The sequence below is a fragment of the Rutilus rutilus genome, assembly GCF_951802725.1.
Source record: "Rutilus rutilus genome assembly, chromosome: 16".
Classification (NCBI taxonomy): domain Eukaryota; kingdom Metazoa; phylum Chordata; class Actinopteri; order Cypriniformes; family Leuciscidae; genus Rutilus; species Rutilus rutilus.
This window is the reverse complement of record NC_140224.1, coordinates 1,512,251-1,538,551: the sequence shown is the minus strand read 5'-3', so window position 1 is coordinate 1,538,551 and position 26,301 is coordinate 1,512,251. Positions and strand designations below refer to the sequence as shown.

The following is a 26,301-nucleotide window of genomic DNA, read 5'->3' as shown; positions in this document are numbered from 1 at the left end:
TTTGTTGAACTAATGAACAGCTGGATTTATATTAACTAATAAATACAGTATTTAGTAACAAATGTATTGCTAGTTCATGTTAGTTAACACAGTAACTAATGAACCTTATTGTAAAGTGACCAATATTTTAGTAAACAATCATTTTCCTTTCATGCTTTCTTTGAAAATGTATTTGATACACTATTGACTGCCAACTCTCATTTAAACTTTCTGATCAGAAAACCGTTAAACATTACAATTATATTTTATTTTAAAATAGTTTAAATCTACAAAATCTGCAGTTATTTTAATGGCAATCTTGTTTTGTTTTATTTAAGTGGAAATACACATTTAATAAATCCAACAATATATCATTATTATTATTTAGCTGGCTGGTTTTGTCAGGATTATGAGAAATCACTAATGCTGTATTGTTCATGGATTTACAGCTGTTGCAGTTAGATATTTACTATAAACTATAAATTAAACACACACACACACACACATATATATTTGTTATTACTCTGGTTAAAAACAGAAAGCATGAAATGCACACAGAAAAAGTATGAATATTTTAATAAATGCAACAAATGCTCCAATTCTGGCAACAGAATTCAAGTTTTTACAGATTTGGTTTACAAAAGGAATCACACACGTAACTGAGCAGTAAATCTTCCCTATGAACAACTTCAGAAAGTGACTTAAATAATACAGTACAAAAATAGACTGCTTCATCCTGACAGCAACTCATTCAGTAACAGTGGCACTGTAGTTATAGAAAACACACTTAATATAAAAAACAAGACCAGATCCTGGACGCTGAGTGAGAACAAGCCCACACATTCAGAGTCTGAGAGTGAGCGAAGGCACAGCGGTTTGTCACGGCGAAACGCGTCACACTAAACCTGCGTCTTTAGCCATGCCGAAGAATATTCCTTTCTGAGCGATGAGAGTCGCCGGCGTGTCGAACTCCGCGATCTCACCTTTATCCAGAACAAGCACTCTGTGTCGAGACAAAAACATGCAGGTGTGAGAATCGAGAAATTAGGAGATGCCGGACAGTCTGGTTGAAGAGCGACCAGACCCTGAGAGGACAAAAGGACCTCTGGAAATGAACATCTGAACTCCTCCTCGTGCACTATCGAGACCTCCGAGTCATCCTAATCTACATCTCTTTCCCTCATCCCTCTCTCTCTCATGCTCAGATCACCTGAATTCACCCAAGAATCTATATAGTTTGATGTGAATGATTATCATCGAGTATTGTACATTTTGGTATCATTTGAAATGTCTCAGTGCGACTGGTACAAATGTGTCATTTCCAGATAAGTAAAACAAAAGGTAATAATGTTTTTAAGAGTTTAGGGATAACTGGCACACAGAGGAAGGTGGTCTCCTGGCAAATGGTCTCCTGCTCTCAAAAGGTGTAACCTCTGAATGTAAATTACCATTGTTAGAAGATGTTTCCATGTGAAAGAGGTTCTGTCTATATAATGAAATGCAACGAGAAGAGCGGGTCCTTTCTGTACCTCAGATTCGCCCGTGAGGCTGACAGTGACTCTTACTTTAGAGTAAACTCTTAGCATCATGTCTCTTAATGTTGGGTCAGGACCTTCTGTTTCTCAGATGAGCCCATGATGTTGAAGGACCTCAAAGAACTCAGCCTCATGTATTTCTCAATGTCGGGTTCGCATCTCTTCTCTTTATTCCAGAGCATTTGATGTTTTGTATCGATTATCCTTGAACTGATTATGTAATTGGCATGATACATTTACCTGACACAATAAATTGTTACATTTGATTATTCTAACTGACATTATTTTCATTAAAGAGTTAAAAAGAATAGTCTAACATTCGCTCATAATTAATGACGCACAGATATCATTAAAACCTTTTCATTTATGGAGTCAGATGAAATAAGGAGAGAATACATATTCAAATGTATTGCATTTAATCAAAAAGACTTTGCCTCATGAGTCATGACTCATGAGATAACTACCCTCCTCCATCCCCAGCTCCACCTGTCTCCAGTCAGTATGGCATTCTGAGTCCTCTTGAATCAGACTCAATTCTCGACTAATATATATATATATATATATGAAGAGTTCAGATGTAAAAGCCTCTAAGTGCCATCTGAAATTTTCTTCTAGAATTATCATTTTTATCAAGCTCGTATATTTAAGGTCAGTAATTTCACTTAAATGACAATGAAAATGACCTATTAATTGTCATTTAAGTGAATTTACTGACCTTAAATATACGAGCTTGATAAAAATGATCATTCTAGAAGAAAATTTCGGATGGCACTTAGAGGCTTTTGCATCTGAACTCTTCATATATATATATATGTATAAAGACAGATGTATTTTATATCCAACCTTATCATCTTACATATAGTACACTCACATAAAGATATATATATATATATACACTGCTTGATTGTTTATATCATCGCAAAATGTAAACTATATTTTCGTCCAGCTCTACTCTGCTTAATGTGACTATAAGGCTTGCATCTATTAATATATGTTATACATTTAAACGTGTGTGTTAATGTTTGTGTGAGAATGTTTGTGACTGTGTGTGTGTGTGTGTGTGTATACCTGGTGTAGTCCATGATGGTGTTGAGTCTGTGGGCGATGGTGAACACGGTGCAGTCCTCGAACTGCGTGTGTGTGTGTGTGTGTGTGTGTGTGTGTGTGTGTGACTGTGTGTGTACCTGGTGTAGTCCATGATGGTGTTGAGTCTGTGGGCGATGGTGAACACGGTGCAGTCCTCGAACTGCGTGTGTGTGTGTGTGTGTGTGTGTGTGTGTGTGTGTGTGTGTGTGTGTGTGTGTGTGACTGTGTGTGTGTGTGTGTGTGTGTGTGTGTGTGTGTGTATACCTGGTGTAGTCCATGATGGTGTTGAGTCTGTGGGCGATGGTGAACACGGTGCAGTCCTCGAACTGCGTGTGTGTGTGTGTGTGTGTGTGTGTGTGTGTGTGTGTGTGACTGTGTGTGTACCTGGTGTAGTCCATGATGGTGTTGAGTCTGTGGGCGATGGTGAACACGGTGCAGTCCTCGAACTGCGTGTGTGTGTGTGTGTGTGTGTGAGTGTGAGTGTGAGTGTGAGTGTGTGTGAGTGTGTGTGTGTGTGTGTGTGTGTGTGTGTGTGTGTGTGTGTGTGTGTGTGTACCTGGTGTAGTCCATGATGGTGTTGAGCCTGTGGGCGATGGTGAACACGGTGCAGTCCTCGAACTGCGTGTGTGTGTGTGTGTGTGTGTGTGTGTGAGTGTGTGTGAGTGTGAGTGTGAGTGTGTGTGTGTACCTGGTGTAGTCCATGATGGTGTTGAGTCTGTGGGCGATGGTGAACACGGTGCAGTCCTCGAACTGCGTGCGGATGGTGGACTGGATCAGGTCGTCGGTCTCCAGATCCACAGCGGCTGTTGCTTCATCCAGAACCAGGATCCTCGTCTTCCTCAGCAGAGCTCGAGCCAAACACACCAGCTGCCTCTGACCCACACTGAACACACACACGCACACACACACTGTACTGTATATACTGTACATGCTCATAGTGCAATACATTACAAACACACCAGCTGTCTCTGACCAACACTGAACACACACACGCACACACACACTGTACTGTATATACTGTACATGCTCATAGTGCAATACATTACAAACACACCAGCTGTCTCTGACCCACACTGAACACACACACACACACACACACACACACACACACACACACACACTGCTCACACATGCTCATAATGCAACACATTACAGACAAATACACTACTAGTCAAAAGTTTGGAATAATTAAAAAAATTTATATTTCTAAAAGAACCTCTTCTGCTCATCAAAGCTGCATTTATTTGATCAAAAATACTGTAAAAATTGTAAAATATTATTCTAATGTAAATCATCTGTTCTCTATGTGAATATACAGTAAAGTGTAATTTATTCCTGTGATCAAAGCTGAATGTTCAGCATCATTACTCCAGTCTTCAGTGTCACATGATCCTTCACACATCACTCTAATATGAGGATTTGATGCTCAAGAAACATTTATGATTATTATCAGTGTTGAAAACAGTCGAGCAGCTTCAGATTGGTGTAGAAAGCATGATACACTACCATTCATACAGTTTGCAGTAAGTAAGATTTAAAACAAAATAATACTTTTCATCATCAAGGACGCATTAAATTGATCAAAAGGGACAGTAAAGACATTTATAATGTTACAAAAGATTCTATTTCAAATAAATGCTGTTCTTTTGAACTTTCTATTCATCAAAGAATCCTGAAAACTAAAATGTGACACGGTTTCCACAGAAATATGAAGCAGCACGACTGTTTTACAGTAGTTTACAGACTTTGGACTGGTAGTGTATGTAGAACAGAACTAGGGCTAGATGATTAGCTGAGAAAAAAAGTTCTATTTTTGCCATTGAATGACAGTTATTTGATTGTAAATCTGCTCTGGTGTGATGATATAATGATATGAAATAATGGCCAGCCATATTAGTGCTGTAAGATTCAGTACCTGAGGTTTTCTCCTCCTTCAGAGCACTCCAGGTCCAGTTTCAAAGGCTGGTTGCTCACAAACTTCTTCAGATGAGACTGTTCCAGAGCTTTCCATAATTCCTCATCACTGTACTTATCAAAGGGATCGAGGTTCATCCGCAGAGTCCCAGAGAAGAGAACCGGTTCCTACACACACACACGTCAATCACACAGCGGAGTTACAGTCACAGGACACACACTCATATTTACAGCCAAACTAAATCATCAGCATGATGTTGTCACAGTTGTGTTCTGTTTAGTTTGTTTTCATTGGACTTGTCTGCCTGTCTTCATCATCATCATCATCTGTGTTCAGTTAATCAGTGCTCATCTGTGTTAGTATTTAAGTTCCTTCAGTTCAGTCAGTCTTTGTCCGTTCTCCGTTGTATTTGGTGTGTGTGTGTGAATCTGTACCAGTTTGAGTTATATTATTGTAAGTAAACGTTTTGCATTGGCACTTTTGGCTCCTCATCTTCTTCTGCACTGCACCCTGACAGATGTAAATGGCAATTTTTTAACTTGCTGGCATAAATGATCAATTATTAATTAAAATTAAATATTACAAGCAGCACAATCCTGCTATTAAAAGAACATGCAACAACATTAATATATTTGCTAAAAATAATATTATAAAATTATATATATACACATATTATATTTCACATTTTTTAAACAGTAAGGATTTTAAAATTACTTAATTTTTTAGCAATGTATCATGCAATAAATTATATATATGTATATATATTAATAGTAATATAATTTTTATTTTAACTTTTATGTTTATGTATATGTATATATATACACACACACACACACACACACACACACAACATATATATATATATACACTACCGTTCTAAAGTTTGGGGTCAGTAAGATTTTTTTATGTTTTTAAAAGAAGTCTCTTCTGCTCACCAAGGCTGCATTTATTTGATTAAAAACAATAATAAAAAAAACAGTAATATTGTGAAATATTATGACAATTTAAAATGACTGTTTTCTATTTTAATATATAGTAAAGTGTAATTTATTCCTGTGATCAAAGCTGAATGTTCAGCATCATTACTCCAGTCTTCAGTGTCACATGATCCTTCAGAAATCACTCTAATATGATGATTTGATGATCAAGACACATTTATGATTATTATTAATGTGTGTTTATATATATATATATATATATATATATAGTACCAGTCAAAAGTTTGGAAACATTACTATTTTTAATGTTTTTGAAAGAAGTCTCTTATGCTCATCAAGCCTGCAGTTAAAAACAAAAAACAACAAAAAACCCAGTAATATTATGAAATATTATTACAATTTAAAATAATGGTTCTCTTTTTTAATATACTTTAAAATGTAATTTATTTTTGTGATGCAAAGCTGAATTTTCATCAGCAAGTACTCCAGTCTTTGGTGTCTTATGATCCTTCAGAAATCATTCTAATATGATGATTTATGATCAATGTTGGAAACAGTTGTGCTGCTTAATATTTTTTTATAACCTGAGATACTTTTTTCAGGATTATTTGATGAATAAAAAGTTTAAAAGAACTGTATTTATTTAGAATAGAAATCTTTTGTAACAATATGCACTACCGTTCAAAAGTTTGGGAACAATAACTTTTTTTTTTTTTAAAGAAATTAGTACTTTAATTCAACAAGAATGTGTTAAATTGATAAAAGGTGATGGTAACGATTTATATTGTTAGAAATGTTTTTATTTTGAATAAATGCTGTTTTTATGAATAAATGCTGTTAACGTTTTACTCATCAATGAATCCTGAAAATAGTATTCCAAAAAAATATATTAAACAGCACAACTGTTTCCATCATTGATAATTAGTACTTGCTGATGAAAATTCAGCTTTGCATCACAAAAATAAATTACATTTTAAAGTACATTAAAAAAAGAGAACCATTATTTTAAATTGTAATAATATTTCATAATATTACTGTTTTTTTTGTGTTTTTTTGTTTTTAACGGCAGGCTTGATGAGCATAAGAGACTTTTTGCAAAAGCATTAAAAATAGTAGTGTTTCCAAACTTTTGACTGGTACTGTATAAAATATATATAAAATATATATATATATACATATACACATATATAAACATAATATAATTACTAAATTACTATTATAAATTACTAAATATATATATATATATATATATATATATATATATATATAACATTTTTATTAATAATATATAATTTAGTAATTATATTATGTTTATATATGTGTATATGTATATATATACAGTATATACTACAGTATACATAAAAAATTAAATTGTATTACTATTTTTTTTTCCTGGAAAGATACATTACTTTACAAAAATTACACCATTGTTGAGTAGTGAGCGCTGACTGCTGCTCTGCTGAGCAAAACACATTAAATCACACGGCAGAGTTTTAGTATCTGCTAAAGGGTGAAATGAGGTTAAGAACAGGTTTTACTAGAGAGAAAACAAACAACAGGAAAAAAGCACAGTGTTAATAATCTGGACCCAAACGAACAGGCCATTAGCCTCAGTTGAACAGGCTCATTATCAGCGCTCAGTGCTCTGGCTTCATCGACCGCCAGCAGAAAAACAATCACAATCCACTGCTTTATGGCTCTGAATGGGGAAATGAGCTTTTTCTGCTGACCCATCATGAGTGCAGCGCTAATACCGCAATAAACAGCTGTGCTAAACTGAACCAGATGCTAGCACACACACCTGAGGGATGATGGTGAGTTTGGAGCGGAGGTCATGAAGGCCGATCTCTGAGATCTTCACCTCGTCGATCACGATCTCTCCATCCGCCGCTTCCAGAAGACGAAACAAACACAGAGTCATCGACGACTTCCCGGCTCCCGTCCTTCCCACGATGCCGATCTGCAGGGAATCATTATATGAAAATATAATATATATCACATCACAGTAATGATGTCACAATCAGTGTGTGTTAATCCACACATATCATCCACTGGAGCTCACTGGTCATGTTAGTGTGTCAAACACTCAGAAATAGGTATTTATTGCCTTTTAAATTACATTTGAACTCATATTATATTTAGCTTTGCTCACTGTCGTCAGCTTTTACAGAATTACCCACTAATAAGGGTAAAATAAATATTTTGCATAGTTCATATTTTGGGCTCATCTGCTCGCCTGTGTATAGTGTACTTGATCAATAATCTGTAAACTGAATCTGATCTTTTAGGCCATGTCCACACTAATACGTATACTTTTCTCTCCGTTCTGTCCTTCCGTTCACTCTGAGACGGCGTTTTTATTAATGAAAACAAAGCTTTTTTTAAAACGCACTCCAAAGTGGATACATTTGAACATTTGATGTAAATTTAGTCATGTGACGCATACTGTACCAATAGATATTCATGTTTATACCAGGGGCCGGTTTCACAAAGATAAGACTTTGACTATGGCTTAGATATAGTAGATAGTCAGACTTCAGATAGACATCTAAATCAGACCGTTGCACAAAGCACTGAAGACTCTGACTATCTTAAGTGCATTCTGGGTAAAATAAGACACTTTTCAAAACAAAAAACATGGTGGATCGAGTAAGCGCATTCAGCCGCTCAGTGCAGTTTACCCCAGCGGAGAATATGTGTTTGTTGGAGGAGTATAACAGTTACAAGGACATTTTACTTTAGCGGAGAATGTAGTAACAAGAAGAAATGTTTAAATGATGAGCCATTTCCCCTTTTCTTTTGGCTGTTTGTAATGTAACTGATTGTTACTGCTGGTTGCCAAGGTAACATAGAGTCTTAGACCTAAGTTAGCCTGGGGGTAAGAGGTGTCTAATGTTTTTGGTCTAAATTAAGTCAGTCTTTATTTTTGTGAAACAGTCTAACTTGCATTAGCCTAGTCTATGAGCACATTTTAGACTTGTCTAACACTATAGACCGCTCTAAAATAGCTTTGTGAAACCGGCCACAGTATTGTGCCTGTTATGTGCTGTTCACTTTCACACTGTTGCTAAAAATATTCTACATTCACACTCTTCATATCACAGTCCTGCAAAGATGACAGAATTTACTCACATTCGCTGTCCTGCGGTTGAAACATGAGAGCAGTTTTAGATCAAACATATAATGGTGAGTGAGTTTGCTGGACGCATCAGTGAAGGATGAGATATTTTATTAAATAAAATTATCCTGTCAGATGAATTGCGTGATAACTGAATCATATCAGTGATCTTTTGTGGTGTTTTATGCATGCGCAGTAAAGGTGAATTTAGCGTTTTCAGGCGTTTTTCAAAAGTTTCTCATCCTGAAAACGCCTGAAAACGCCAGTGTGGACGGAGGGCGTTCATAAACGAAAACGCCTGAAAACGCCAGTGTGGACGGAGGGCGTTCATAAACGAAAACGCCTGAAAACGCTAGTGTGGACGGAGGGCGTTCATAAACGAAAACGCCTGAAAACGCCAGTGTGGACGGAGAGCGTTTATAAACGAAAACGCCTGAAAACGCTAGTGTGGACGGAGAGCGTTTATAAATGAAAACGGCTAAAAACGCCAGTGTGGACGGAGGGCGTTCATAAACGAAAACGCCTGAAAACGCTAGTGTGGACGGAGGGCGTTCATAAACGAAAACGCCTGAAAACGCCAGTGTGGACGGAGAGCGTTTATAAACGAAAACGGCTGAAAACGCCAGTGTGGACGGAGGGCGTTCATAAACGAAAACGCCTGAAAACACTAGTGTGGACGGAGAGCGTTTATAAACGAAAACGGCTGAAAACGCCAGTGTGGACAGAGAGCGTTTATAAACGAAAACGCCTGAAAACGCCAGTGTGGACGGAGAGCGTTTCGAGCGTTTATAAACGAAAACGCCTGAAAACGCCAGTGTGGATGGAGAGCGTTTATAAACGAAAACACCTGAAAACGCCAGCGTGGACAGAGAGCGTTTATAAACGAAAACGCCTGAAAACGCCAGCGTGGACGGAGAGCGTTTATAAACGAAAACGCCTGAAAGCGCCAGTGTGGACGGAGAGCGTTTATAAACGAAAACGCCTGAAAACGCTAGTGTGGACGGAGAGCGTATATAAACGAAAACGCCTGAAAACGGCAGTGTGGACGGAGGGCGTTCATAAACGAAAACGCCTGAAAACGCCAGTGTGGATGGAGAGCGTTTATAAACGAAAACGCCAGTGTGGACAGAGAGCGTTTATAAACGAAAACGCCTGAAAACGCCAGTGTGGACGGAGAGCGTATATAAACGAAAACGCCTGAAAACGCCAGTGTGGACGGAGAGCGTTTCGAGCGTTTATAAACGAAAACGCCTGAAAACGCCAGTGTGGATGGAGAGCGTTTATAAACGAAAACGCCTGAAAACGCCAGTGTGGACGGAGGGCGTTCATAAACGAAAACGGCTGAAAACACTAGTGTGGACGGAGAGCGTTCATAAACGAAAACGCCTGAAAACGCTAGTGTGGATGGAGAGCGTTTATAAACGAAAACGCCTGAAAACGGCAGCGTGGACAGAGAGCGTTTATAAACGAAAACGGCTGAAAACGCCAGTGTGGACGGAGAGCGTTCATAAACGAAAACGCCTGAAAACGCTAGTGTGGATGGAGAGCGTTTATAAACGAAAACGCCTGAAAACGCCAGCGTGGACAGAGAGCGTTTATAAACGAAAACGCCTGAAAACGCCAGTGTGGACGGAGAGCGTATATAAACGAAAACGCCAGTGTGGACGGAGAGCGTTTCGAGCGTTTATAAACGAAAACGCCTGAAAACGCCAGTGTGGATGGAGAGCGTTTATAAACGAAAACGCCTGAAAACGCCAGTGTGGACGGAGGGCGTTCATAAACGAAAACGGCTGAAAACACTAGTGTGGACGGAGAGCGTTCATAAACGAAAACGCCTGAAAACGCTAGTGTGGATGGAGAGCGTTTATAAACGAAAACGCCTGAAAACGGCAGCGTGGACAGAGAGCGTTTATAAACGAAAACGGCTGAAAACGCCAGTGTGGACGGAGAGCGTTCATAAACGAAAACGCCTGAAAACGCTAGTGTGGATGGAGAGCGTTTATAAACGAAAACGCCTGAAAACGCCAGCGTGGACAGAGAGCGTTTATAAACGAAAACGCCTGAAAACGCCAGTGTGGACGGAGAGCGTTCATAAACGAAAACGCCTGAAAACGCTAGTGTGGACAGAGAGCGTTTATAAACGAAAACGCCTGAAAACGCCAGCGTGGACAGAGAGCGTTTATAAACGAAAACGCCTGAAAACGCCAGTGTGGACGGAGAGCGTTCATAAACGAAAACGCCTGAAAACGCCAGCGTGGACAGAGAGCGTTTATAAACGAAAACGCCTGAAAACGCCAGCGTGGACGGAGAGCGTTTATAAACGAAAACGCCTGAAAGCGCCAGTGTGGACGGAGAGCGTTTATAAACGAAAACGCCTGAAAACGCTAGTGTGGACGGAGAGCGTTTATAAACGAAAACGCCGTTTTCAAATGTATCCGGATTAATGTAGACGTAGAATGTAGCCTTAATATCACTGTTTCAGGCATTTTAAGTTAATTTTTTCCTCTCATTGTTTTTCTTAAAGTCTCCCTGTGGTGAAAATCCAGCTTTTAATGTTGTTTATGTGTCTATGTGGTGTTTTTAATATGCTTTAAGACAAACCATGTGTAAATTCATAAGTCCATTGCTGAGTATTTCCTCCTTAAAACTGCAGTGAACCAAAGACAGTCTCAAAAACACGCTTTGGAAGTGAGTGGATGCGGGGCTCATTTGCATATTCATAGAACCGCGCATACTAAATGAGGCAAGGGTGTCGAGTTACATTCAAGATATTTTAAGGCATGAAGATGAAAAAACGTTTAAATATGTCATTTTGGCGATCAAAGATGAGTTTTAAGGGATAAAATGATTGACTACAGGGAGACTTTAAGCTTCTTCTGACAGCTGATCCACATGTCAGGCTTAAACCTGACAGATCTACAGATGTTGGCTCTAGAAGCGTTGAAGAAGCAAGGCTCCTGACCTTCTCTCCTCCCTTGACCTTCAGAGAGACGTTCTTCAACACCAGGTCCAGTCCTTCTCGATATCTCACGCTGTAATCCACAAACTCCACGTTCCCCTGGGGAGGCCAGTCTGGCGGCGGGCGCTTGTCCGGCACGACCCATGGAGCCTGTGGAAACCCACGGCCCAGTTTAATCTCTTACATCAAATGAGCTCACAATAAACTGCAAACATGATGTTCTTCCTCAGTGTTTCTGTCCTGATTTCCAGCACAAACATCTAAACATTCATAAGATACATTCATCTGAAAAGCAAAATGACTGAAGATATAAGAAAAAAGTGAGTTTATGATTAAAACAAGAACAAATGACTGTCAATAGGGTCAGAAAAAACAGTTTTATTTCTTACTTTTTACTTGTTACTTAATTTAGTGCTGGCTGATATTCATTTGACATTAATAGGGAAGGAAATGCTTTTCACATATTAAAGCTTGAGGATGAATGTAAACATGTATATTTGTTTGTTCACTATTAATTTAGGGCCCCATGAAATTCATATTAATTTCCCCTAAATTCTGTGTTTTCCATTTTATTTATTTCTTTGGGATTCTGCGTTTAATGATTTAAGACAATTTTATATACATTTATAAGCTTCTAAAATGTCATCAAATTGAAATATAACAATTAATTTACAACAAAACATTGCATTTTTATGTTCTGGCAAATAAGATGCTGCACAACAGAACTGTATAAACTCAAAACATGGATGAAAAAATATTTTAGAATTGGTTGTATGATATTCCTTAGAAATATTATTATTACTTTGAGAAGTATATTTTAGTATACGTTAAAGCAGACTTTTATTTTGACGTTTTCTCATGAAGATCTTTGAGTTTCAGTTTCAGACAGTAGTTTTTCTGAAATGAAACGGTGAAAAGCTTGTGAAGTGACTCTGGAGATTAAGAGACTTGTTTTCCTAGTTTTCTCAAACTACCGTTATAGAGTAGAGTAAATTCTAGAGCAGTTTTCACTGTTTCGACATCATTTTCACAGTGCCTGTGTAAAGCGGACCTTAAGAACATGAGCATGTGTGTGTTGTACTGTACCTCAGTCGGTGTTTCTGAATACTCCTTCACTCTTTCCACTGCTACTATGTTGCTCTCAAGGTCAGAGGTCATCCTCACCATCCAGTTTAGGGACATAGTGACCTATACAGTAGAAATAAAAAGTGTTGTTACAGAATACAGGCGCTTATAGTGGGAAAACACTATGCATTTCTCCCCTGATCCTCTGTTTCATAATCTTTCTTTATATTAAATGTGGCATTGCATACTGCAAATATTGTTGGCTCTGTATTATATTGCTTATTAGTAAGTCACTTTGGATAAAAGCATCTGCTAAATGTATACAGTTCATGTCAAAAGTCTCTTCTGCTCACCAAAGCTGCATTTATTTGATCAAAAATACAGTGATAACCATGAAATATTATTCTAATGTAAATCATCTGTTTTCTATGTGAATATACAGTAAAGTGTAATTTATTCCTGTGATCAAAGCTGAATTTTCACTCCAGTCTTCAGTGTCACATGATCCTTCAGAAATCACTCTAATATGAGGATTTGATGCTCAAGAAACATTTATGATTATTATCAATGTTGAATACCATTCAAAAGTTTAGGGTCAGAGTAAGATAAAAAATCATAACAATACTTTTATTCATCAAGGACGCATTAAATTGAAAAAAAGTGAAAGTAAAGACATATATAATGTTACAAAAGACTCTATTTCAAATAAATGCTGTTCTTTTGAACTTTTGAAAGAATTCAACAACAACATTTTTTTTATCACAGTTTCCACTGTTTTCAACATTGATAATAATATTAATTAGAAGAACCATTATTAATAATTAATAATGCAGAAAATCAGCATATTAGAATGATTTCTGAAGGATCATGTGATATAAAATTGTACAATATTTCACAATATTCCTGATTTTACTGTATTTATTTTTCAAAATAAAAGCAGCATTGCTGAGCAGAAGAAAAAAACATTAAACAATAAACATCAACTTTTGACCAAAAAGTAAATATTTCTCCAACGTATGTAAAGTCTCTAATTTTGTGTAAAATATGGAAGCTTGTTTCCGCCACAGAAAAAAAAAAAAAAATGTAATTGCGACATTTACTCACAATTCTGACTTTTTTCTCACACTTGCGTGTTATAATTTAAAAATTGCGAGATATAAACTTCCAGAATTGTATGTTTATATCTCACAATTCTGACTTTATATCACAAAATTGCGAGATAAAAAGTCACAATTATCTTTTAAAAGGTTTTATTCTGTGGTGGAAACAAGCTTCCATTATAAATGCATCATGAGATGTAGTTAAAATGAGAAAGAAATGTTTTCATGATAAACAACAGTATGAATACACTAATGTTAGAGCTACAGATGAACACTATTATATGAACTATTAAGCATGACTAGTGATTATAATACATGAGTGTGACTGTACCTGTAGAGCGTAGGACACGGACAGACCCACCAGACCAGGATTCAGTTTATCCTTCCCGACCGCAGCGAACAGAGCAGCAAACAACACAATACAGTTCCCGATAAACTCGATCCGAACCCCCAACCACCTGTTTCGCATCCAAACACAACACTGTAAGACTGAGCCACATTTTAACAGACACATTTCCCACAAAAGCCAGTAAAGAATGGAAGACGCTGGGAAAATCTGCATGCATCCGAACGACTTGCGAGTTATAGTCAGAATTGCGTGATATAAAGTCGCAATAGTGTGTTAAGTTGCAATTGTGTGATATAAAGCCAGAATTGCGTCATATAAAGTTGGAATAGTGTGTTATAAAGTCAGAATTGCGTGATATAAAGTTGCAATTGCGTGTTATAAAGTCAGAATTGCGTGATATAAAGTTGCAATTGCGTTATAAAGTCAGAATTGTGTGATATAAAGTCGCAATAGTGTGTTAAGTTGCAATTTCGTGATATAAAGCCAGAATTGCGTCATATAAAGTTGGAATAGTGTGTTATAATGTCAGAATTGCGTCATATAAAGTTGCAATTGTGTGTTATAAAGTCAGAATTGCGTCATATAAAGTTGCAATTGTGTGTTATAAAGTCAGAATTGCGTCATATAAAGTTGCAATTGTGTGTTATAAAGTCGCAATTGTTATAAAGTCAGAATTGTGTGATATAAAGTCAGAATTGCGTGATATAAAGTTGCAATTGCGTTATAAAGTCAGAATTGTGTGATATAAAGTCGCAATAGTGTGTTAAGTTGCAATTGTGTGATATAAAGCCAGAATTGGGTCATATAAAGTCAGAATTGCGTGATATAAAGTTGCAATTGTGTGTTATAAAGTCGCAATTGTTATAGTCAGAATTGCGTGATATAAAGTCACAATTGCGTGTTATAAAGTCAGAATTGCGTGTTATAAAGTCAGAATTGCGTGTTATAAAATCAGAATTGTGTGATATAAAGTCAGAATTGTGTGATATAAAGTCAGAATTGCGTCATATAAAGTTGCAATTGTGTGTTATAAAGTCGCAATTGTTATAAAGTCAGAATTGCGTGATATAAAATCAGAATTGTGTGATATAAAGTTGCAATTGTGTGATATAAAGTCAGAATTGCGTGATATAAAGTTGCAATTGCGTTATAAAGTCAGAATTGTGTGATATAGTCGCAATAGTGTGTTATAAAGTCAGAATTGCGTGATATAAAGTCACAATTGTGATATAAAGTCGTAATTGCGAGTTATAAAGTCAGAATTGTGTGATATAAAGTCAGAATTGTGTGATATAAGGTCAGAATTGTGTGATATAAAGTCAGAATTGTGAGTTATAAAGTCAGAATTGCGTGATATAAAGTCAGAATTGTGAGATATAAAGTCAGAATTGTGAGTTATAAAGTCAGAATTGCGTGATTTAAAGTCAGAATTGTGTGATATAAGGTCAGAATTGTGTGATATAAAGTCAGAATTGTGTGATATAAGGTCAGAATTGTGTGATATAAAGTCAGAATTGTGTGATATAAAGTCGCAATTGCGCGTTATAAAGTCAGAATTGCGAGATATAAAGTCGTAATAGTTAAATGATTAAAGTCGTATTTGGAAAGTCTGCATGCATCCGAGCGAGTGTGAGCGAGACCGAACCAACCTGTTGGACACGATACCAGGGTAGTAACTCTTTTGGTTCTCATCCACTTTCATATCGCTCATGAGAACGAAGGCACCGTGGCGCCCGTACGCGCGGATCACGCTAGTGCCCGTGATGGTCTCCGAAAAATGAGAATATATGGGAGACCTACTGACAGACTCCAGCCTCTTTAGCTGACGAGACGTGGCCACATAAAACCTCTACGGAGGAAAGAACACGCCATTACACAACACACACAACAGCAGGAAGATTACACACTTACACATGTACGAATGAGTGAGGATTCAGAAAACACACTCGTCGTTTGACAACATGCAGTTATGCGCTGATATTTTTGGTTTGTCGAAGTCTTTTATTAAAGGAAAATTTCAAAATGCTTTAAAATGAACAAGATAATATTGCAGGTTTGTCTGAACTCCAGGAATGTTTGGTCAGTTTACTACTAACTAAGAGACTATTTATAATAAGAGAAAATGCCTGATCAAGATAAATGTGAAATATTTCTTGAGCTTCTATATAATAATTTTATATTTTTTCTTTAAATAAAGTCTTATGCACAATACAGTGACATACATTATTCACATTTTTTTATGTTTCTGAAAAAGTCTCTTCTGCTCACCAAAGCTTCATTTATTTGATAAAAAATACAGTCAAATATTATTCTAATGTAAATCATCTGTTTTCTATGTGAATATACAGTAAAGTGTAATTTATTCCTGTGATCAAAGCTGAATGTTCAGCATCATTACTCCAGTCTTCAGTGTCACATGATCCTTCAGAAATCATTCTAATATGATGATTTGATGCTCAAGAAACATTAATGATTATTATCAGTGTTGAAAACCGAAATACATTTAATTTTTCAGGATTCTTCGATGAATAGAAAGCTCTAAAGAACAGCATTTATTTGACATAAAATCGTTTGTAAGATTATAAATGTCTTTACTGTCACTTTTGATCAATTAATTCCGAATACAATTATCAAAATTCTTCTGAATATCAAATATCGCACACTATAATAAACTGTGTGTTATAAACTAGTTAATCCGCACATTCCCTCATTGAGACAAACCGTTTTAAACATGTTCAATCTTTCATTTAGTTTCTAGAATCCTCACCATAAGCACTTTCAATCAAACAATAATTCAGAATGCAATACTCTTACTGAAATATATAACAATAGCATTCACATTAAGGGATCAAATATAAATGGGATCAAACGCTATCATAATGTTGTAGTGTTTGGTTTGGCTTTGAGCATTTCTGAATATAATGACATCAATAATGTGATATTTCGGCTGCATGCGACAAGCGATTCGCTCAGAAAACACAGAGCGCTTCAGGAAGCCAGTTCGTGCCATGCAAAGAGATGAGGAGTTACAGTACAATCAGGACAGATGCAAGACCAAGTTACAGTTATGCAATGAGAGATTGAGGGTTTAGTACTGCTGAGCTGAGAATCACTGCTCTCCACGACACCAGAAAGAGGCCCGCGAACATATCAATATTAAACTGTGTTACGAACCGTAATGCTGTTTATCTCTCCGCTACTTGTCATTAGCATCTGAACTGGTTAGGAAGAACTTAACACTACTTTGTTAATAGTCTAAATATTAGTAGATACTGACCACCAAACACACTTCTAATGTGGATTATTAATTTCCATATGCCAGTTCTTCCAGTAAAATAACTACATGCCAGGTATGAGTTAAAAGTCCAGTTGAATCACAGTCTGTTACGCGCGCTTGCATTAGTACTGATGAAATGAGGACATTCACAACTTCACCTACTACTGTAACTCTACTGTAACTCTACTGTTCTTTACCCACATTCATCACTCGCACTGTTAATTACATTTTATATCCATACAGGCGGATATACAGCATTATAATTAATCATAATTCATTATTGCAATAATGCAATCATTTATTAAATTAAATAATAATAGCATTAATGTTATTATTACTACCACTATTATCATTGATATTATTAAGCAAAATATTAACCGTAATATTAATAATTTATTGTAATACTTTATTAAATGATACATAGATATATTTAATAATAATGATAAACATTAGAATTATTATAAGTAGTCTTCATTTAATAAATGATTGCAATATTCTATTATTATTTTGTCTTAATAATTTAAATCATATAATTATTATCATACTTAAACATGAACTTTATTAAAATAATGTAATAAATTATTGCATTAAATTATTATTGTTGTTGTGAATAATAATAATAAATGATTGCAAAACTAATGATCATCATCATAATACTCAATCATATTAATAATTTATTAAATAATATAAAATATTATAATCAAAATATTATTATTATTAGTAGTAGTAGTAGTAGCAGTATTATATACTTTAACTAATTATTGCAATAAAGTATTACTATTATTATTCATTTCTTGCAGTAATTTATTAAATTATATAATAAAATAATTATAATAATTATTAATAATATTATTATTATTATTAATAGCAGTACATATTAATAAAAAGAATTCAAATTATTAATACTTTTATTATTAGTAGCAGTAGTATTTTATTTAATAAAATATTGAAATAATTTATTACCACTATTATTGTTGTTGTTGCTGCTGTTGTCAATAATAATAATAATAATAATAAAATTATATTTAAATTATATAATTATTACATGAATATATTAAATTATATAATATTGTTATCATTATTATTCTTAGTAGCAGTAATAGTATATAATTCAACAAATTATTGCAAAAAAGAATGATTACTATCATTATTATTATTAGCACAAGAAGTAGTAGTATATAATTGAATACATTATTGCAAAAATGAATTATTATTATTATTACTTTTACTCAAATGATTAATAATTGGATATAAAACAGAAGGAGTGTATTCTTTGGGTAAAGAACAGCATCAGCTGAGAGTTCAGTGAGTCGAGTCTCTCCGTTCGTTCACCAGAGTCTCGACTCCCTGACCGCACCAAAACCCAGTGACCAAACCACACACACGGTGTAAAAACTACAACACTACGACAGTGATAATAATGCAGCTAGAACAGAACATCAACACATGTTAGCATGCTGTATTAATGAGTTAGCAGACTTGTTCCTATTTACCTGGACCCACCAATAGAACAGCATTAACGGCACTATGACTATGAGGAACATAGGGGTGAGGACAGAGCAAACGAGCAGCACATTTACTGTGTACCAGAAAGTGCGCATCCAGATATCAATATTATCTGGAATGAGCGAGTCTATAGTGTCCACGTCTTTGCTGAAGCGGTTCAGGACCCGGCCTGAGGGAGTGGCCTCGAAAAAGGCCTGTGGTGCCCTCAGGATGCCCTGGAGCATGTGGAGGTGTGTGTGGCGGGCCGCCTTCAGTGTGCTGTACGCCCGGCACAGTAAAGCGTTGGCCAGAATCAGCACACCTGCGCACAACGATACACACAACGAGGAAGAGGAGGGTTAGTCCGATTTAGCCCTCGCTCGTCTGATTCACACTGGCTCGTCAGACAGGCTGCTAGGGCTGGGCTTCCACGCCGGTTTCACCATTACCTTACATTTCAGGTTTGATTCACAAGTTTGCGATTTGATTCAATTCCAATTTTGATTCACAAGGTTGCAACTTGATTCAATTCTGATTTTGATTCACAACTTTGTGATTTGATTCACAAGTCTGAGATTCGATTCACTTTCGATTTTGATTCACAAGGTTGCAACTTGATTCAATTCCGATTTTGATTCACAAGTTTGCGATTTGATTCAATTCCAATTTTGATTCACAAGGTTGCAACTTGATTCAATTCCGATTTTGATTCACAACTTTGTGATTTGATTCACAAGTTTGAGATTCGATTCACTTTCGATTTTGATTCACAAGGTTGCAACTTGATTCAATTCCGATTTTGATTCACAAGCTTGAGATTCGATTCACTTTCGATTTTGATTCACAAACTTGTGATTTGATTCAATTCCGATTTTGATTCACTAGTTTGAGATTCTATTCACTTTCGATTCCGATTCACAAGCTTAAGATTTGATTCAATTCCGATTTTGATTCACAAGTTTGCGATTTGATTCAATTCCGATTTTGATTCACAAGCTTGAGATTCGATTCACTTTCGATTTTGATTCGCAAACTTGTGATTTGATTCAATTCCGATTTTGATTCACTAGTTTGAGATTCTATTCACTTTCGATTCCGATTCACAAGCTTATGATTTGATTCAATTCCGATTTTGATTCACAAGTTTGCGATTTGATTCAATTCCGATTTTGATTCACAAGTTTGTGATTTGATTCAATTCCGATTTTGATTCACAAGGTTGCAACTTGATTCAATTCCGATTTTGATTCACAAGTTTGTGATTTGATTCAATTCCGATTGTGATTCACAAGTTTGAGATTCGATTCAATTCCGATTCTGATTCACAAGTTTGAGATTCAATTCAATTCCGATTTTGATTCACAAGTTTGTGATTTGATTCAATTCTGATTTTGATTCACAAGTTTGTGATTTGATTCAATTCTGATTTTGATTCACAAGTTTGTGATTTGATTCAATTCCGATTTTGATTCACAAGCTTGAGATTCGACTCACTTTCGATTTCGATTCACAAGCTTGTGATTTGATTCAATTCCGATTTTGATTCACAAGTTGGCGATTTGATTCAATTTCGATTTTGATTCACAAGTTTGACATTCGATTCACATTCGATTCACGAGGATGTGATTCGATTCAATTCCGTTTATAATTTTCCGATTCACTTCCGATTTCGATTCACGAGCATGTGATTCGATTAAATTCCGTTTTTAATTCACATACTTGTAATTCGACTCAATTCCGATTTAGATTCACAAGTTTGTGATTCGATTCACTTTCCGATTTCGATTCACAAGCATGAGATTCGATTCAATTCCGTGTTTAATTCACAGGCTTGCAATTCGATTCAATTCCCATTTTGATTCACAAGCTTACGATTTGAATAATTCCTATATCGATTTACAAGTTTGATTTCGATTCACTTCCGATTTGATATCGATTCATGTGGATATTTATCAGGTACAGCACGTCAACATCTAAAGCTGTAAACGACACTCCTGTCTGCAGTTATTTCTCTATCGCGTTTATGCTCATCGAACGGCTCTTGACATTATTGTTCTCCAGCTGAGACTACAATGAGATTGATTTCAGGAAGTTGTTCTGTATCTTTCATCATTCCTTCTGATGTTCACTGATGTTTATTTGCTGCTGTAACTAGTAGTGAAGAGGAAGAGATGATCGCTTCATCTGTCACACACATTAAAGACACACAAACACACATTTATTGCTTGAATTTTGCTATGAAACTGACAGAATTTGAAAGCTGAGACTTTGTTCCATATCAAAAGTATCAAAGCAGAAAGATTATTGAACGGCAGGCGCTACATTTAATGTTTAGTGGAGTTTTGTTCACACAAAGACCAATCTAAGAGTCAATATCGGTTCATCAAAATGAGAATCGATAACAATCGAGAGCTCAATATTGTAACCCAGCCCTACAGTCTGTGTGTGTGACGCCACGACTGGAGAAATACTGAAACTGAACTATGGTGGATGTCCGTATGCAAACACACACACACACACACACACACATCTGGGAGAGAAACACACTCAATTCAAATGCAGGAACTGATAACACTTCAACCTTCAATGCAAGATCAGCATCAGCCCAATGCAGAAATGTGAAAGACAGAAAATTGATATCATTCCCTGCCTGTGTTTATGATTCTCAGATATGAACATTGACCAGGCTCCTCAAAAACAATCAGAATTTTACATGATACTATATAAAATGATATCTCATAGCTCAGACACACTACCGTTCAAAAGTTTGGGGATTTAAAAAAAGAAGAAATTATTACTTTTATTCATCAAGGACGCATTAAATTGATCAAAAGTGACATTTATAATGTTACAAATGATTCTATTTCAGATAAATGCTGTTCTTGTGAACTTTCTATTCATCAAAGAATCCTGCAAAAACAATATATGACCGTTTCCACAAACAAATGAACTGTTTTCAACACTGATAATAATCATAAATGTGTCTCGAGCATCAAATCCTCATATTAGAATGATTTGTGAAGGATCATGTGACACTGAAGACTGGAGTAATGATGCTGAACATTCAGCTTTGATCACAGGAATAAATTACACTTTACTGTATATTCACATAGAAAACAGATATTAATATTTCACTATTTTAATGTATTTTTGATCAAATAAATGCAGCCTTTGGTGAGCAGAAGAGACTTTCAAAAAACACAATTATTCCGAACTTTTGACCGGTAGTGCAATTACATCTTTTTCCAAGGATTTGATGAGAAATGTTTGAGTTCATATTGAAATCTTTTGATCGCAGACATTATTGAGTTCTGATCTGAAATATGAGATTATACCGGGATCTCAAGACAAACATCTGAGAAGTTTCAGAGCAACAACTGAAATATCAGGAAAATCTCATTTGAGAACTGTAGATAATAACTCATCAATAACTCGACTAAAGCCCTGCTGTCATCTACAGATGCACCGTTTAATAACTCAGAATTATTGGACAGAATTTGCATCATCATCATCAGCGCTAAAAGAAAAGCAGGAGGATTTACACACAAACCACAAGAGTTCCTGTGTGTGTGCATGTGTGTGTGTGTTGTGTAATGGTTGAGTGTAAGGGCGAAGACACACGAGCAACAGGAAGTGGGCAGGAGAAACAGGAAGTGAGCAGTCGCACAAGACAGGGCTTCGCTCACACCGCGAGAAATTCTGATCTTTAGGACCGAGTGTTTGACTCGTTCACGGTCACACACACATTATCTGTTTAATATTTAATGCATACACGGCAAAACATGATGATCTTCCTCAGTGTCTTGTTTTCCAGGACAAATATCTAAACATTCTTAAATCAAGATATATTTATTTGAAAAGCAAAATGACTGAAGATATTCTTGTTTTATAATAAAAAAAAAAAGATCAAAATTTAAGTTTAAACAAGAACAAATATCTGCTAATGGGGTCAGAAAAATAATCTTAATCCAAAGGGAAAACTAGATTATGATTCTGAGCATAAACTCGCGTAATTGTGATACATTTTTTAAATCAAAATGTAAATGCATCTTGATTTAAGAATGTATAGATATTTTTAGCTGTATACATACAATGGGCCCTATTTTAACGATCTGAAACGCAAGTATCAAGCGCGAAACGCAAGTAACTTTGTGGGCGGATCTCGTCATCATCTAAAACGTGTTGGTCTGAAGTAGCTTCATTACTCATAGGTGTGGTTTGGGCGTAACGTGAAATAAACCAATCAGAGCGTCATCTCACATTCCCTTTAAGAGCAGGCGTGCTTGTTCCATGGCGGATTGCTATTATAACGGCGGATTTGCCAGGAGCGGTTCACAGCCGAGGAGACCGACGTTCTCGTCAGGGCCGTAAAACACAGAGAAGTGACATTGGGGATGGAGAAACACACACAAATTAGCTTCGGTTAAACAGGCGTATGATAATTTGGGTAAATGTGTAAGCTAGATTTATGCCTATTTTTTCACATCTTCATGGACACAACAATGATTTCCCTCGTGTGGTAATATTTTTCCTTGTAATTATGTATGGTTTGCAAAAATGGAAACTGCTGCTTATGTGTAGATGAGAGAAGTGTATGTGTGTTGTGCACACGCTACATTATGGCCAAGCATGCGCCCTTAAAATAGCATCTGAATAACATGTGCCACTGACTTTAGACGAGGTTTTTTGTTTTCTGAAGCTGCAAAATAGCACCAGGGGACGTTTGCGCCGGAACACGCCTCCTCTTTTCGCTGAACCGCCCCCGGGAGCGCAAGTTCATTCCCTAGTTTACTGACGTGCGTCTGTGGAGGGAAAAGTCCGCTGTGTGTCGGGTGCAAAATAGGAATAATACATGCGTCGCTGTACAAAGTCAATTGCGCTGGGTGCGAGATAGGGCCCTATAAGATAAAACCAAACAAAATAAGTAAATGTATCCCGATTTAAAAACGTTTAGGTATTTGTGCTGGAAAACAAGACAGAAATACTGATTAAGAAAATCATATTTTGTATGTAGAGAATAAGCAAACATGACAGCCGTAGAGCATAACGCACACTTTAAATTCTGTTACATATACAAATGTGCACAAAAAAAAAGCTAGATGTCTGAAGTGACTGTGCAAGAATTATCAGATTTAAATTGTTCAAAAAACTAAATGCATATTGAAAAAAAGTCTGATTTTCCCGGCAGTCTGAACGAAGCCATACAGACTCATGCAGAAGAGGAGAGGAATAAATCGTCTTTGCACATGCTCAGGAGAACTGAAATGTTAAGGACCGCCCCGGACTCGTCCAGAATCTGCAATAAAAGGGAGAAAATACCTGGACAAAGAAGTAAATCAAGGCCAGAGGGCCAATGACCAGAGCGAATATGGGTGTGCTGGAAATGATAACAATCAAGGTGGACACGGAGGCAAAGAAGGTGCCCAGGAACATGAGCACTGTGGAGGGCAGGACCTCGTCGATCACGTAAATGTCCTTGGAGAAGCGGTTGATGATCCGGCCTATGGGAGTGGTGTCAAAGAAAGACTGTGGCGTGTGAAACTGGTTGTCCAGCAGGGCCTGGTGAAGCTTGCGTGAGCCCTGGATTTTCCCCAGTGCCAGAGTAAATGAGGAAAACATGACCAGGACGCCTGTGTTAGAGGGACCAGAGGAGGAGGAGAGCGTCACTACACACACACACACACACCTACAGGGGACGCCAGAGGAGGAGAGCGTCACTACACACACACACACACCTACAGGGGGCGACCAGAGGAGGAGAGCGTCACTACACACACACACACACCCCTACAGGGGACGCCGGAGGAGAGCGTCACTACACACACACACACACACCTACAGGGGGCGCCAGAGGAGGAGGAGAGCGTCACTACACACACACACACACACCTACAGGGGACGCCAGAGGAGGAGAGCGTCACTACACACAGACACACACACACACACACACACCTACAGGGGGCGCCAGAGGAGGAGAGCGTCACTACACACACACACACACACCTACAGGGGGCGCCAGAGGAGGAGGAGAGCGTCACTACACACACACACACACCTACAGGGGGCGCCAGAGCAGGAGGAGAGCGTCACTACACACACACACACACACCTACAGGGGGCGCCAGAGGAGGAGGAGAGCGTCACTACACACACACACACACACACCCCTACAGGGGGCGCCAGAGGAGGAGAGCGTCACTACACACAGACACACACACACACACACCCCTACAGGGGGCGCTAGAGGAGGAGGAGAGCGTCACTACACACACACACACCTACAGGGAGCACCAGAGGAGGAGGAGAGCGTCACTACACACAGACACACACACCCCTACAGGGGGCGCTAGAGGAGGAGGAGAGCGTCACTACACACACACACACCTACAGGGAGCACCAGAGGAGGAGGAGAGCGTCACTACACACAGACACACACACACCTACAGGGGGCGCCAGAGGAGGAGAGCGTCACTACACACAGACACACACACACACACACCCCTACAGGGGGCGCCAGAGGAGGAGGAGAGCGTCACTACACACACACACACACACACCCCTACAGGGGGCGCCAGAGGAGGAGAGCGTCACTACACACAGACACACACACACACACACACCCCTACAGGGAGCACCAGAGGAGGAGGAGAGCGTCACTACACACAGACACACACACACACACACACACACACACACCTACAGGGGGCACCAGAGGGAGCAGAAAAACATAGTCCTCACACACACACACACACACACACCTACAGGGAGCACCAGAGGAGGAGGAGAGCGTCACTACACACAGACACACACACACACACACACACACCTACAGGGGGCACCAGAGGAGGAGAGCGTCACTACACACAGACACACACACACACACACACACACACACACACACACACCTACAGGGGGCGCCAGAGGAGGAGAGCGTCACTGCACACAGACACACACACACACACACCCCTACAGGGAGCACCAGAGGAGGAGGAGAGCGTCACTACACACAGACACACACACACACACACACACACACACACACCTACAGGGGGCACCAGAGGGAGCAGAAAAACATAGTCCTCACACACACACACACACACACACACACACACACACCGACAGGGAGCACCAGAGGAGGAGGAGAGCGTCACTACACACAGACACACACACACACACACACACACACACACACACACACCTACAGGGGGCACCAGAGGGAGCAGAAAAACATAGTCCTCACACACACACACACACACACACACACCTACAGGGAGCACCAGAGGAGGAGGAGAGCGTCACTACACACAGACACACACACACACACACACACACACACCTACAGGGGGCACCAGAGGGAGCAGAAAAACATAGTCCTCACACACACACACACACACCTACCTACAGGGGGCGACCAGAGGAGGAGGAGAGCGACACTACACACACAAACACACACACACACACACACACACACACACACACACACACACCTACAGGG

General features: G+C 37.9%; 1 protein-coding gene across 2 annotated transcripts in view; it reads right to left on the bottom strand.

The window, feature by feature from the left end:
• Positions 1 to 538: 538 nt before the first annotated feature.
• The window catches only part of abcc3 (ATP-binding cassette, sub-family C (CFTR/MRP), member 3), an 88,422-nt gene continuing 62,659 nt past the window's right edge, over positions 539 to 26,301 (bottom strand). The window contains exons 23-31 of one of the 2 annotated variants that reach the window (XM_084433520.1): positions 24,126 to 24,436; positions 15,694 to 15,893; positions 14,027 to 14,153; positions 12,617 to 12,718; positions 11,534 to 11,680; positions 7,255 to 7,413; positions 4,516 to 4,682; positions 3,289 to 3,483; positions 539 to 982 (exon numbers count right to left, since the gene is read on the bottom strand). In XM_084433520.1, the coding sequence (XP_084289646.1) occupies positions 874 to 982; positions 3,289 to 3,483; positions 4,516 to 4,682; positions 7,255 to 7,413; positions 11,534 to 11,680; positions 12,617 to 12,718; positions 14,027 to 14,153; positions 15,694 to 15,893; positions 24,126 to 24,436 (1,517 nt within the window). In that variant the 3' untranslated portion in view covers positions 539 to 873. Of the gene's footprint in view, positions 983 to 3,288; positions 3,484 to 4,515; positions 4,683 to 7,254; positions 7,414 to 11,533; positions 11,681 to 12,616; positions 12,719 to 14,026; positions 14,154 to 15,693; positions 15,894 to 18,814; positions 19,129 to 24,125; positions 24,437 to 26,301 lie in introns of both variants that reach the window. The other variant, XM_084433519.1, reaches the window with a different exon arrangement.